Source organism: Notechis scutatus, chromosome 6 (genome assembly GCF_049901735.1).
Source record: "Notechis scutatus isolate UNSWTSFEM ecotype Mainland chromosome 6, rNotScu1.2, whole genome shotgun sequence".
In the NCBI taxonomy this organism is placed as follows: domain Eukaryota; kingdom Metazoa; phylum Chordata; class Lepidosauria; order Squamata; family Elapidae; genus Notechis; species Notechis scutatus.
The window spans coordinates 48,981,407-48,996,952 of NC_142014.1; the positions used below are offsets into that span (position 1 = coordinate 48,981,407).

Sequence of the window (15,546 nt, forward strand, 5' to 3'; positions counted from 1 at the left end):
ATACAAATAATTTTCCTATTGCGTTAGGATTTAATAAAAAACATAGCTCTCCTCCCCAAATACCTAATGCTTCTGAAGTGTGTGGTTATAATCAAGGCAGAACATCCAGATGGGAGAAAACTGAAACACTAGCTGACTTTTTAAATAGAGGGTGAAAAATGAGCTGTGGGGTTCCCCCCCCTACTCTAATAACTATTATCTCCCAGAAATAGCATCCTTTAGAATCCTCGGTAACATCACAGCCAAACATGAATCCAAGGCACTTATCACTGCTTGTAGAGTTTCCAATGTCTACATTCCGAAGGAATGCATGCATACCAGGGGAAATAACCCACGAATTCCTAAGGACCACAAGCACTTAAGGAGTTCACACAGACACCTAATCATCTTTTATGCTTTATTGTACTTTGTGAGCATGTGTGCCTAGAACAATGAGGCTCTAAATAAACTGTGCGCGATAGAAGAACTAGCAACGCCGCAGCTTCCTCTTCCAGTCGGATTTTTTGCAAATGATTATTTTTTTTAAACCAACTTCCTTCCTGCTTTTAACTGCCAACGCTGAGACAGAAAGGAACCCCGGACGCAGCCGCCCGCAAGTACCGGTAAGTACGAGGAGGGCAGGTGAAAAAAGAAGCGAAAAGCGAGGCGGCCCAGTGCTCCCGATGAGGAGAGGCTCTTGAAGCCCCCTGGAAGGGTTCCATGAAGCCGGGGAAAGCGGCCAGAAAAGGTGGCTCTAGAGCAAAGGGGAGGAGGGGAGGTTAGGAGGAACAGCGTCTTCAGGGCGATGGCTCTGCAATGCAGGGAAAGCTTCAGCGCAATCCGCTGCTTGTGGGAGTCGCTTCTTGGAGAGACGGCCAAAGGAAGGTTGCAAAAAGCACTGCTTGGCGCCTTTGCTGCAAAAAACTGATGAATTTTGCCTGCTCCACAATTTGAGGGTGAGGGGAGGGAAAAGGAGCAGTCCTTGCCCACGGAAAAATCCATTGCGCATTCTATTCCGTCATTCCTGTAGACTGAAACATCTCCCCCACTCCCATTATTTTATAGATATTCAGTGAACATTGGCGTGGGCTAATGGTAGGTGGCCTGGTGACTTTTGGATATTTGGGGCTGCAACTGCCATTAGTCCTGCAGTCACAAAAGTCCCAGGAAGCACCAGAACAAATCACCTAGAATTCTAGGGGCTGAGAAACTTGACAACTTATTGCCCGTTCTTATCCAAATTTCAGGCAGGAAGCAGTAACCTCTTGTTGGCTGCAAAGGGTTAAGGGTGTGGCTGACTTCCTATGGTATTCTTAACCAAAATGTCTGGTTAGTAAGTGCGGTGCTGCCTTCTCATCCTTCCTTTCCTTCATGCCTGGCACGCAGTGACAACCACATCTGAAGCAACTGCATTTTTAGATGCCTTGTACCATAATTTATGATCACCAAGAGTGATAACAATGATAAATTCTATGTCTGAGAAGCTACAAACGGCAACTAATATAAGCCCTGATGACATAATAAGCTTAAGAGCATGTAATCAGGAGGAAGGTGATGGTGCAAGCTCCTTAGCTGGGCTTATTGACTGAAAGTAAAGACACTATCTTCTGTAGAAGATTTTAACTTCTGTAGCTTAAGAGATGCGCTGACTCCTGACAGTTCACAGGTGTTAGTTATACAGGACAAGTAGATGGATTTTGGATTGACTTGTAACTCTTCTAAGAACATATATTCTATCCAAGGTCCTCCCAATATAGAATGAGGAATTTATATATTCACTATTAATAATTGGCCAAGAGAAAAGCCATATATATTTAATGAATTTATATAAAATCTTGTTTCCATCTTCTTGGCTTAATGAACTCCAAAATGTAGCATTTAAAGCAGAAATGCAATAACATAATTAGGAAGCTCTTAACAGACGTGGGAAGTGGTATGGATCTAGTTAGGCCAAAAAATGATTATAAAAGCTCATCAAACTGCTGAAGAAAAGTGTCGTAATCCAAGTATCTCATCTGGAAAGATTCTGTTCCTTATTTTAAAAAGTACTGCTGACAAATATAAGGTGTGATCAAGTTTCTTGGGAGGAAGAAGTAATTTAATCAGCTCCACAATTTGCATATGCTTTTGTAGATAATAAGCAAGTGCTTTAATGGCTGGGTACACAGGAAATCATACTAAAATATATTCTTGTATTATGTAGCCTGCATATTTTGAAGCTTTACAGAAATAGAAACCTTCAAGATCTTTCTATACAATAATTGCTTGATGAGTCCTAAATAAGATAAGTAGCAGAGATGTAAAATCATTTATGGGACATAGTTCTTTTTCCATAATATTGCTAATTATATAGCAATGAGAAGAAGAATGAGAATTTAACTGTTCTTTTGTTGTGCTTTTAATTTATGGGAGTCTAATTAAAGAGAGGATAAATTCACTTTTCTTGAGAAACTGCTACCTGTGAAACTGCTACCTTTTTCTTCCTATTTAGCTCCAGGCTCCCCCTTTTTTGCAGTAACTGTTCACAATTTTTTAAAAAAAATCTGGGAACATCAAAGCACAGTGGTATTATGTATAAAATTAAAATACAGGGTATAAACACAGAACCGCTACAGGAGATATGTAGCAAATACAATGAAATAATATGTGAAAGAAGGAAAACATTTGCTTATTTGAATAAAAAATTTTAACAGAAAACTAAAGGGCAGAACTTGTGAATAATTTATCTGCAATTAAAGTTTCATAGTATTTAAGGATATGCATATATTTTTACTCGTTATTTAGATTTTTGTCACGTCCTACCTTTCAAAGCAATTTTTGTAACCAACAGTTATTGAAAATCTATAAATTTTCAGGTTATTTTTGTTTACTCTTTGCTTCCAAATGCTAACTAGTTACTCCAGACCTTCTAATTTAAGAGATTGTTTCCTTCATAATAATTGGCTATCAGCAGTCGATATAACTTAAATCCTAAACCCTATTGGCACTTAGCCATGCTTGGATGCAATCTGATCCAAAGAGATCCCAGGGTACCCTGCTTGTAGCAGCTTGTGCCCTAAATCCTCCATAATTAAAATGAAATCACTGGGGGGGTCAGCAGCTATCTGCACTGAGGCACAATTAATTTCTTAATATTTCTTGTCATTCTTTACATTTTAATGATCTATCTATCATTGCAAAATCCTCTCTCACTTGGCAGTGCGTATCTGCTTCAGATTAACAGGAACTTCATTTGCATATCTTCTGAACCACGAATCAGTCCCTTTATCTTGTTCTTACAATTAAAAAAAAATGAGTTTTTAATAAACTGACTTTGTACTGTAAGGAAAAACTGACCTATGAGATCTCAGATTTGAATTTTTATGAGACCAGAACAGGTTCTTCAGAACTTGGCTAGGCATCACTCTGTGATGTTGAGCAAGCCATAACATCATATTAGGTCTATTTGAATGAAAAAAAAAAACACCTTATTGCTATAATGTTCATTTAAGGTAAAGTTGGAGGATTATAATGGTTGGAATCTTATACTAAGTTAGCTACTATCATATGCCAATAAAGAATCCGAGGTCCAAACAGTTGCTATTGAACTACAATTTTCAGCATCCTATAAGTTGCTGAATTTGTATTTACCTGCAGGTTTGAGAATTTTACTTCTAGCTTAGATTCGTTACTTTGTATTGTTTGAATATGACAAATTAAGGATTCAAATAAACTAACTTCTTAGTAGGGTTCATGAATAACCCTTGCACTAAACTAGCCATAATTCAAGTTATGATTTGCACTGAAAAATATCCACATCCAAACATCCAATAGAGCAGAAAGTCCCAACTCCAAAAAGGTTGGGGACCACTGCAATAGAGCCAGAAAGGTTTGCTGACTGGCAGCAATGGGGTGGGAGTGGGGTATGGTTTCACGTGCATGCGTGCCCACTACTTGCACAAATTCAAATTCAAATAAATATATTTTGTTCTGAGTAAAATAGGCTGCCTGCCATATTGTGTCTTTATTATTTCTGTTATCCATGCAAGGGCATGAAAGGTTAGCAAAAAATTATGCCATTCTTTATCATTGCACACATGAATTTTGGCAACCCTGATACATCTGGAATGTGTGAGGTTGGGGTGTTGTAATGACGAGGCAGTCGAGGTGTTTGATCATGATCAACTGATTCATGATGAACTTTATTGGAATCTAGTCTGTAAATACACATTTTAGTTATCCTCTAACATTGGTTAACTTTTGGTTTCTGCTTGACTTTCATTATTGTTCAGCATAGTAACTAACACAATTAATGATCTCTAGTCAAAGTCCAACATATGTTTACTTCCTCTCTCTAATCCTCCTTTAGATGAGTAACTTTGTTTGCCTGAGTTGTATTTGCTTGGAAACATTCTTTTCTCTGAGGTTTGCCATCCAAGATAAAGAAATTCCTGCAATTACAACTCTACATTGGGGGATATTAGAACAGAACATCTGTTCTTGAGCCAAATGTCATATGTCTCTTACATTGTAGTTGTTCAAGAACTCAGATTAAAAACAAGCGTAACATGCTACTGTGTGCCATGGATTAGCAATAATTTTCTACTCGGCTTTTTATCTTCTTTATTTAGTGTTGTGTTTTTATCCTTCCTTGGTCAAGAACCTAACAGCAGACTGATTCTTCTGGTGTTGAAAAGGGAGTTTCATTTTAAGTCCTTCTTGACCATATTTGCTTACTAATTTTTGTCTTGCTTCCCCCAATTTCAGAGAAGTTTCAGTGTTACAGATTGTGGTAGCTCCTTGGAGTCTGTAGCCAGGGCATGGGTTGTCATAGGAACAAGGCACATGTTTCCTTCCTGCATAAGAAGGGGACCTGGTCACCATACAGACAACAGCTATTTTAAATGGTGTGCAGTTGGAAATTACATAATATTTGCAGTTGGACTGATCGGCTTAAAAAAATTGTTAATAAGATCCATTCAGGTATTTTCCTTCATTGTCTGCTTTTGATGTAAATCTCTGTATGGTATTGTATGAACTATTCGATTTATTTCTATTGCTGTTGTGTCAATGAAGGTTTGAAATAGCTATTGTTCAGTAATGTGGCTGCTATGGCTTCTGAAGGTCTATTTATCTTTGTCAATGTGACACAAAGAAGTTCTTTAGTTGGAGGATTTGCTGGTCGTAGTGGAAGCAGTATTTTGAAGTATTTTGTTACTGATACAAATAATAAGGTTATGTACTTATTTTTCTGCTCAAGAATTTCAATCTCAGCATACCAGCATATATTTCAAAAATAGGACTGAATCTAGTTGCAGTCCTTAGCCTGTAAATGTTTGGCTCTTAAATTAGAGCTCTCAGTTGTTATACTCGGGGTAAATGCTCATGTATGACTGTGTTTAGATTTATGTCATAGAGGTGAGTATATTGTGGGAAGTATATGAGCAAAATTAGCACCCTTCTCCAGAATTCTCAGCCAGTATGAAATTCCAGGAATATAGGAATTGAAATTCTGCACACCTGAAGATACCAGATTGGGAAAGATGCCTTAGTATGCATTCATGTTTGCTGTGTAAGATGAGAGCAAATAGCTCATATTCCAGAATCTCTACTTTCACAGAGAGCAGAGGATTTTTTTTGTTAGTAATATAGATGTCAAGAAATATGATTAAGCTTTTATAGCAACATTTGAGATTCTGCTGCTGTTTCTGTTGTAGGTGTGAATGGTAAAGAGAAAGAGAAAGAAAGATGGGTGCCCAGAGGATAGAGGGAGTCTTCCCTCATGAGCTGACCTTGATGTGTGAATCTAGTATAGTATTTCTCAATCTAGAAAATGCTGGCTAGGGAATTCTGGGAATTAGAGTCCATACCTCTTAAAATGGTTATATTTTATAGCTGATATTGGTTTTGTTAAGAGAACTCAGCATGTACAGCATTTTACATATATGTGTGCATATATATGTGTGTATAAACAGAAAGAAAGAGAATATAGTTTTAAAATTATCTTGCTGTAGTTATTGATTAAATCTATTTTGGGGAGACAGGAATATCAGTGGCTGTTTCAGTTGGCCAGATCAGATGCTGTTTTTTGTGCTATGTCCCCCACCATTAAAATATTTGAGAGGTGGAATGATTGACAAATTCTGGGGGTCAGTTTGGTTCTTTTATACAACCAATGTCATGAATCTGGGATGAGCAAATTACAAGTGAGAAGATTATTCAGCAAAGTGGGTCTTGGTCTAATAGTTAAGAGTGATTATATTCTTCCATCTACAAATAGCATCTCTCTCTCCTTATAGAAAAAAAAAAAGCAGTCTTGCTGCTGGATATCTGAATTTGACAAAATATCTATTGCCAGGTTAAATGTCTGATCAAATTTTGCTTATAAAAGTATTTAAATGGCTGTGCCTGTGACCTTCACTCCCACAATTGTTCTCTTTGTTGCAGAAAGCCAGCCAAGGATTTACACACCTTGTAATCAGTACCTTACTCAGTGCCCTAAACTGGCAAATCTTTCTTTTGTAGCCAACAGTCATGACTGAGAAAGACCCTGAGGTCCACGTGGAAGAAGATGATGATGAGCTAGATGATAAACTAAACTACAAGCCTCCACCTCAAAAGACACTTCAGGAATTACAGGAGCTGGACAAAGACGATGAAAGCCTTGCAAAATACAAGAAGTCTTTGCTGGGGGATGCACCAGTGGTTGCAGGTACAGCTGGAAAAGAAGAACCAACCATGTGTGATGAAATTAATACTGTCAGTGATGGAGAACATTAAATTTGATCCTAAAAAATGAAAGAGAAGTTATTATTTATTTATTTAATTTCTGTGGTGCCATCTTACTGATAAAGTGACTCCAGCTGGCTGTATTAACGTTGATCTGAGCATATTTTACCATAACTGAAGATCAGCTTTCAGTGTTGTTTTTAAGGTGACACGGATTCTATTTTCAGTATGCAAGTTTACTTCTGTCCTCTTGGTTGGGTGGAGGACTTTGCTATTCAGTATAGGAGCAAGAACATAGTTTAAAAGGATCAAATCAACAATGCTGAGAGAGTCTTCTAGCCAAGTTCTGGAATAAAGATTCCAGTCAAGTTGACAACAGTACTAGGTAGACACTTATTGCTGTATTTCTTAGCATATGAAGAAAGTAGTTGAGATATATTTATATTATTAATACTTGAAGTTAGCAACTAAACCTGAAGCATTATTAATTTACTGCCCCTGGTGTATATTTCAGCAAAGATAATTCATGCAACTCGTATAACTTTTTGGTTATGTTGACTGCTACCTATTTGTTTACATTTATTCTTGGAAGGTATTCGATTATTCTTGGCAGCTATTCATATTATTTATGTTTTTAATTATTGGTTGTGCTTTTATTCTATTTTAATTGTTAGCCAGACATAAGACAGTCTTGTAAATGTATTAAAAAAACAAACTAGAAGTCCCTCTACGGAGGGTGTGAATGGGAACAGTGAGATCTGATTGAATTTCCCTGCATGACCAAAACTAATAATGTGTCGGAAAAAAGGTTGATATTAACTGTTAAGTAAAATGCTGATTTCCTTTGCACATGAAGGGTGTAGGAAGATAAATTTTGCATTAAAAAAAACAAGGAAGTACCCCAGGTTTCTCAATGTTTGGTTAATAAACTTTTTATCCTCCTGACACCACAGACCCAACACTTCCGAATGTGACCGTCACTCGACTTACTCTTGTATGTGACACTGCTCCAGGACCAATCACCATGGACCTCACTGGTAGGAAACATTCTCTCCTCATTATATAGCAGGTTGAATGGAATTCTGGGCCTTGCTTCCTTTTGAAATTGATTTTGTGAATGTTGAATTAAGTAGGATTGGGATGGATAACCTCTGAGGTATTAGATAGTGCAACTCAGTCCTCAATCTTCTGGAAGGCTACTTAAGGTCAGCTGGTGATTCAGTGATGTAACATGAAGGAATGTGAGGTTCTTGGACAGTTGGAGGGAGGGAATTTAAGGTAGGAGTAGGAGTGGGTAGCCTCCTGGCCTGTATCATTCTTCCCCTTAAACTACTATCTAAAAATAGTCCAAAACTAAACTTATAAATTTAAGAAAACTTATTAGTCCAATGCCTTAAATCATCAAGAGTGAACAACTCTTGTGGCAGTGATTGAATCCATTATCAATGAATTTAATTATGTTGGTCCAATAATTATGAAAGAAAAGTAAACCTTCTGTTTGTCTAGTTTATGTAATTATGTAAACTTCTAGCAGATGCCTCTATGCTTTCCCTCAGAACTATTTAAAAACACCAATTCTTCCATTTTTTTCCTTATAAGGAAGGGGTTTTAAGCAGTTTTTTTTATCAGTTGCAGAATGGTTGGGAACAGAGTGTGATGAATCTTAGAAACAGCTTATTGTGTGTTTGCTGAGATTCCAGGTAGGAGAGATTTTGAACAGGGGATTTCTGACTTTTAAACTATCTAATGTCCTAATATTCTTATTTCTTCTGGCTACCATGAGTTATTTCCTATTTAAAAAAAAAGATTTAAATGTAAAATTTAAAAAGAACTAACAAAGTGTAGGAGGTATCTAAGTAGAGGCTAGATGGCCATCTGTTAGAGATGCTAAAGCTGCATTTTGGTGGCTCTTTCTAACTTTAGAATTTTATAATGGGTGTTGTGTCTGTGGTGGTTGACCAACGAGAATGGGATTAGTTGGAATTAGTTGGTGACACATAGGTGTTGGATGGGATGGGGTCATATACTGGGAAAAAATAGACAAGGTTTGGATTATGCTGACTTGATTGGAGTGTGGGAGCATAAAACAACGTAGGGAAGGGTAGAGGGAGATAAGGTAGGAAGCATGGTGGGCCACTCTCTGGGAAAGTTCACTTAGCAACTAGTACCGATGTTGCTTTTTAGCCTGGATATTATGTGCTCAATAGTCCTTGGCTTAAGCTATAGCAGTTTAACACCAGTTCTGCCTGAAATGAAGGCTCTTCTGAGAGCCAACCTGCTGTGTATTACTGAGACTTAGTGGATGAGAATGGGGCTCTTGGAAATGTTACCAATTGGGCCTGGGGTGTGGCACCAGCTACATCTCCCAGGTAGGGATAGGAGGATGAATACTGCTGTCTGGGAATCTCTTGTGGCTTTCAGAAGTAGTTTTCCACAGATGACTAGATGTGAAACCCTGTTTGTGTAGCTCAGTTCCAGAGAACAGATGGGATTGCTATTGGCAATGAGTGGCACAATGGTTAGAGTGCAGTACTTCAGGGTACTGTTGCTGACTGCTGTTTGCCTGCAATTTGGCAGTTCAAATCTCACCAGGTTCCTGTTTGGGATGAAGTGCTTCATGGCTCAATTCTCTCCCTGCTCCTGTATGACATCTTCATGAGGCTCTGGGTTATGTCATCCTTTGGCATAGGGTAAGGTACTGCCCATATGCTTATGATAACAAATTATACATCTCACCCTCTAGTTGCTCAAGCAATGTTTTCAAGTCACTGACTCAGTGTCTAGAGGTTCTGGGGTCTGTATGGAGAGGAACAGATTCAATCTTAATCCTAAACAAGTCCATGTAGTTGAAGATTTTGGGGCCTGATGAACCTGGAGATCTTCCACCTTTAGTTCTGAATGAGGTTGCTTTCTGCCAGGCAGACCCAGTGTTCAGGCTAGGAACCTCTAAGCTCATGATATCTGTTGAAGAGAAGATGGAAATCAAGATTGAGAGGCCCTTTGCAGAAATTTATATTTTCCATCTCATAATCACTCATGCCTTTATCTCCTCTTCTTTGAATTAGTGTTTATGGCTGCCCTTGAAATCCACTCTGACAGTTGGTCCAGAATGTAATGGCCTTAATAATTATGGGCTCATCTTTGTATACCTACAATATGCTGTTATTTTGTCACCAGCATTGGTTGTCCATAAGCTTCTGGACACATCACAATGTGCTGGTTATCAGTGGTAAAGCTCTTAATGGAATGGGCCCTAGTTATTTGTGGAACCACTTGTCTCTGATTATCCCTGCCTTTTCTGATAAGCTCTAACAGAGTTGACATGCTTCATATTTCCTGAGAAATGTTATGAAAACTGGATAGCTCTGATCCTTCCTGCCTTTTGTAAGACCTTGAAGATTTAACTTTTCTTTCAGGCACTGGATCAGGTGGTTTTGTGAATCTGTCTGGAGAGTTTATCTTTGATTATTCAATTGCCTCTGGCATAATAAATATTTCATAGCATTATTGTTGTTTTACTTATATACTGTCCTGAGTTGTATGTTGAGAGAGTATGTAATTTAAATGAACTAAATAACTAAAATATAGTGGTAGTGGATATAGTCAATTTTCTCACAGATCAAGTTTTTAGTGTGTTCAAGTACAGCCAGAAGGCTGCCTGCTTAGATCTCTTCATTATTGGCATATCACCACTGCAATAATTCCTTCTGCATACTTAAGTAACAGTCTGTGTTCCCAGGAGTTTAACATCAGCAAGAAATAGTCACAGTTTGCCTTATATGGGTTCTTGCTTGATAAGAGAGGAAGTCATGGTTTAGCAAAGCACAGATGCTTCCTCTGTAGCTGAAATCTCCAGGGGAAGCAAATGGTTTGTTGATAAAGGCATTATAAAATCTCTGTGAATGCTGCTAGCTTTTATTTACACAAATATGCATTTTTATAGTTATACAAGAATGCTTACAGTGCATAGTTTTTAAAACAATTTGGAATAATGCAAGTATGCTCATATGCACTAATTCACAGGAATAGATATATACTGGTTCTGGTTCATTAATGCATGCACTTTTACATTTCATGTTCATTGGCAAGATACTTGCTGCATACTTATTTGGTACATCTAAACAACATATTTAATACATTAAACATAAAAGAGTGGCTTCTGTTTCCTTGGAAAAACATTATGTTGCAGTGGAAGAATAGGGGGTTAGAACTAAAAAACCTCCTTCTCTTTTCATGTGCTTTCTAGAATTCTTTGAGCAAAGTTATTTTCTTTATTGTTTGTTTATTTTGTTTAAACTACCACCTGCTGCTTAAAACAAGCAACATACTAACATATATTTGCAACACAGATATGCTTATATGCAATAAAGTGCTAGAGTTGGCTCATATTGACTTGTGAGAGCTGATTTTCTGGAATTTTGCCAGCTGATTGAGAGCAGAGCTGAGCTACCATGCCTTGTGTGCCTGTCAGCTGTTTGGTAACTAGCTGTGTGATAGCAATGGAGCCAGTAGAGCCTTTCATTAAATGTGTACCAGCACACCACTGCTTATGCATATGTACAGTAGTACTCCAATGTACAGCAATCAAATGAATCCATGGAAAGAAAGCTGTTCTCTTCCACATCTTTTAACCTGATTGATTAAGGCATTTTCCCTGTTCTAGGGGACCTTGAGGCTCTGAAGAAAGAGACCTTTGTATTAAAAGAAGGAGCTGAATATAGAGTCAAGATCCATTTCAAAGTAAGTGACTTTCCTACAGAAATTTTCTGGAGCTGGAGTCTATTCCATTCTGCATATCTTCACTTAAAGCCTCTTGTAGTGCAAATGTGTACATTGCTGGTTCATAAATGTCACACCTATCAATTTAAATAATAAAGCTTTAATCAAAATAAGAAGTTTGCATTGTCTACAGGAAGAAAGGAAAGTATTCCCAGTATTCTTGTATTCTTTAATTCTTTTGACTGGGCTAATTATTTGTATTCTACTAAAGACAAAGTACACTTAAATGAAACTATACATTATTCTTACATTATGATACAACAAAACTGATAAAAAGTTTTTTCCCCGTGTGCAACTTAATTAGAAGCAGAAAAAAGAAACATGAATTCAATTACTTTTATTAACTTGGCTTTTTTATCAGTTTAGCTTAATATATGTCATTGTTTGTGTTACAGATCTATTACTGTATTTCAGAACAGTGCATCAGCAACAAATAAAATTAAGAAGTGTATTGTCCCAAAATATATTAGGGGTTTCCCCCAAATATATTTAATCCTAAATATATCTAACTGCTGGTCTTTAATACTCTTCCCCCAAATTTTATTTAATGTAAAATGACCTCTTAAAGGAAAGTGCCATCTGGGCAAAATGCAGAAGTGGTTACACTGGTAGGCTACATTGCTGAAAACTGCTTTATTTTTTCCTTCTCTTAAAGAAGAGTAACCAGAATCAGACAAATATAACTCATAATTATGCTGGATGTAGTGTTTCATTTCCATTGATGATTACATTAATTCAAATTCTAAATGTCTCACAAAGAGATAGCGGCAGTTTCATTGGTTGGCACAATATAAAAACTAGCTGAAGATCTGATGTGATTTATTCAAGCTGTCGTGAGGAATCTTAAGTCGAACTACAGGCCTTTATGGTTGAGTGTATGAAGATTTGGGCTGTTAAATTTACCCTTCACTGTATTTTCAATTTAGATTTTGATGATTAGTCTCCTAATCACATGAGCCTCATAAACTGTAATAATAAATAAATATATTGTTTTGTTTAGTTACAGAATGGTTTTTTCCCCCTACAATATCCCAAAGGAAGCGTATTGAAAATTTGAACTGAATTACCTCACTCAATGGACTATTTTTTCTTGCAGGTAAATAAAGATATTGTATCTGGTTTGAAATATCTCCAGAACACTTACCGGAAAGGAGTGAAAGGTGAATATATGAAATCATTTTTTTCTTCTCTTCAATACCTGTAGATGATACTGCTATAAACATAGCCTTGTTTGCGTGTTCTTTCAAAAATCACCTTGATGTGGTTGCGCTGTATAACTCGCCTTTCACACTTTGTAGATAAAGTGATCATTTCCCTTTTTATACAGTGCAAATATGGCAGAAAGCTTTTGCCACTAAGCTGTAATACAACGATTGCTATCCACAGGAGCAGAAATTATTTTGTTGATATTCCTGTTTGCATGGTAAACATTGGGCATACACAGGGGTGGGATTCAAAATTTTTAACAACCGGTTCTGTGGGCATGGCTTAGGTGGTGGGCATGGCTTGGTGGTCATGTGACTGGGTGGACATGGCTTGGTGGTCATGTTACTGGCTGGGTGTGGCCAACTCAATATCACTCACATCGAGGCACGCATCTCCTCGCCTGGCCTCTCATGACTGTGGGAATGCTGCAACAGTTGTAAGTGCGAAAAATGGTCATAAATCACTTTTTTTCAGTGCCCTTGTAACTTTGAATGGTCATTCCACACAAGCAAAGTACCAGGAAAGGAGGGAAAAAAACGCCAGAGAAGTTCCTGAGACAGGAAGTCTAGTCCTGCCAAGAACGTAATAAGGGTTAACGGAGAGGCAGTTTCTGTTAGCAACACCAGAATGTTTCCTTCCTGCCTTCCTTACAGGATTAGGCCAGTAATTTCTTCTAAAAACTGGTTCTCTGAACTGCTTAGAATGTTAACAACCGGTTCTAGCGAATAGGTGCGAACTGGTAGAATCCCACCCCTGGGCATCTAGCTAGATGCCTGAAAAACCCCTTATTTATAGACATTTGTATGGTACGCTCAGATCCCAGAGAGAAAATTCCCTTATAACATCAAAGGACTTGACCTAACTTGGGCTGTCTCTTCTATCCTAATTTTAATTGCCCCAAAGTCCGTTTGTCCTCCCTCCCCTCCCCTCCCTCCCTCCCTGTATAAAACTTCAGAAAAATCTGTTAAGAGGTTTATATAGCATACAATAAGATTTAAAACAATAAATTGTATCAACAAAAAATAAATCCCATAAAAGAAAAAGAAAGGAAACGAAACCGTTTCAATAAACTTTCACACCAAAGAAATAATCAAGCAGAAAGCAGATTCTTAAAATCGGAAGTTCTCCGCTTACAGCAAGTACATTCTCATGACCCTTTGAAACAGTCAAGTTTTAATGACTTTCTGAAAACAATGACCTGATCACTAGGGAAATTGAGGGAGGTCGAAAACCTATGTGAGAACATTGAAATGTGGAAACATTTAATAATCTTGGAGGATCTGAGGCATTTTTTATAAACTGCATTTTGGAAACTTGGAGGAATGCTATTGTTGTTATTTTCTATCATATAGAGAATATAAATTAATTAAAGTTTGTTCCAAATTCCTTTCTGGGATGGTTTCTGAGTATTGATAAATCTTCTAAAGGCTGATATAACCTGAATTCAATCCAGGTGATGGAAAACTGCAGTCATTATTACATGAACTGTTTGTATTGCATTTTAAAATTGTTTGTGTTTTGTGTTCCATTCTATTTCTGTCCTACCTTCTGATACACTGTCTTTCTATGGCTTGTTCTCTCCTAGTGGATAAGGCTGTATTCATGGTGGGCAGCTATGGGCCGCGGCCAGAAGAGTATGAATTCATGACACCTATTGAGGAAGCACCAAAGGGCATGGTGGCCCGAGGAAACTACTGCAATAAGTCCCTCTTCACTGATGATGATAAGCACAACCATCTTACCTGGGAATGGAACTTGGCTATTAAAAAGGAATGGACAGAATGAATTTTACCTGGTTTTCTCTTTTTGCTTCTGCTGCTGCTTGTGCTTATTCCAAGTGTGTCAGTTTCTGGCACATGCATGCCATGCTTCTTCCACATAACCCAATCCTTTTATTGTGAAAAGAAATTTAGCCAATACAGGCTATTGCTACCTTGAAAATAATCACACAAAAATCAACAGGGACAAAGCATTTCTCTGGTTGCACAGGATCAATTCTTGAAGTGCCTTTGGTCGGAAGATTACATTGTCACCAACTTAAACCAATTGCTATTATGGCACATCAGTTGACTGAAAGAGAGTTGGCTTTGGAATTTCTCTTTCCCCCTGCCTTATATGAAAAGTTCTGTCAGTGGATAGTGTCTTGTTTAAATTTGGTTCCCAGAATTGCCTTGTCTAGTAATATAGGATACAATTCCTGACCTGGCCTGTAAAGATAACAGTGTCTTTGAAAATAAAGCCAATTTTGTCCTTTGCTTCAGAGTGAGCTTCTTGTGTTTCTTACAATACATAGATTTATTTTGCCCTTAACACATAAGGGATATCAAACTTCCATTCTTACGTCACACCTCCCCTGCCCCCAGATCCAGGCACTTTAGTCTTCTTGCATCATTTTAATAGTTTAAGACATAAGCAGACCACTAATGATTAGGATTATAGAGAACATAATGGGTATTGGGGGGGGGGGGGGGGGGGGGGGGGGGGGGGGGGGGGGGGGGGGGGGGGGGGGGGGGGTGGGGGGGGGGGGGGGGGGGGGGGGGGGGGGGGGGGGGGGGGGGGGGGGGGGGGGGGGGGGGGGGGGGGGGGGGGGGGGGGGGTGGGGGGTTTGGGGGTTTGGTTTGTGGGGGGGGGGGGGGTTTGGGTGGGGGGGGGGGGGGGGGGGGTTGGGGGGGTGGGTTGTGTGTGGGGTTTTTGTGGGGGGGGGGGGGGGGGGGGGGTTGGGTTGGGGGGGGGGGGGGGTGGGGGGGGGGGTGTTTTGGGGGGGGGTTGGGGGGGGGGGGGGGGGGGGGGGGGGGGGGGGGGGGGGGGGGGTGGTGGGGGGGGGGGGGGGGGGGGGGGGGGGGGGGGGGGGGGGGGGGGTTGCCACTGGATCAC

General features: G+C 38.9%; 1 protein-coding gene across 4 annotated transcripts; it reads left to right on the plus strand.

Annotated features, from left to right (window-relative positions):
• The first annotated feature begins 565 nt into the window (after positions 1-565).
• ARHGDIB (Rho GDP dissociation inhibitor beta) lies at positions 566-14,927 on the plus strand. 4 transcript variants are annotated; one of them, XM_087968178.1, is made up of 6 exons: positions 566-602; positions 6,406-6,670; positions 7,641-7,724; positions 11,351-11,427; positions 12,563-12,626; positions 14,258-14,927. In XM_087968178.1, the coding sequence occupies exons 2-6, from the start codon at positions 6,493-6,495 to the stop codon at positions 14,455-14,457; spliced, it is 603 nt and encodes a 200-aa protein (XP_087824304.1). In that variant the 5' UTR covers positions 566-602; positions 6,406-6,492; the 3' UTR covers positions 14,458-14,927. The 4 variants fall into 4 exon arrangements, with proteins under 4 accessions (XP_087824304.1, XP_026550233.2, XP_087824305.1 ...); XM_026694448.2 differs by having other exon boundaries at positions 6,484-6,670; XM_087968179.1 differs by lacking the exon at positions 566-602 and adding an exon at positions 605-727 and having other exon boundaries at positions 6,484-6,670.
• The last annotated feature ends 619 nt before the right edge of the window (positions 14,928-15,546 follow it).

Bases quoted from the DNA above. Each gene is read 5' to 3' on its own strand.
- ARHGDIB (XM_087968178.1), top strand. From the start codon at position 6,493: ATGACTGAGAAAGACCCTGAGGTCCACGTGGAAGAAGATGATGATGAG. The intron at 6,671-7,640 runs GTACAGCTGGAA...CTGACACCACAG, and splicing joins GGATGCACCAGTGGTTGCAG to ACCCAACACTTCCGAATGTG. The intron at 11,428-12,562 runs GTAAGTGACTTT...TTTTTCTTGCAG, and splicing joins GAGTCAAGATCCATTTCAAA to GTAAATAAAGATATTGTATC.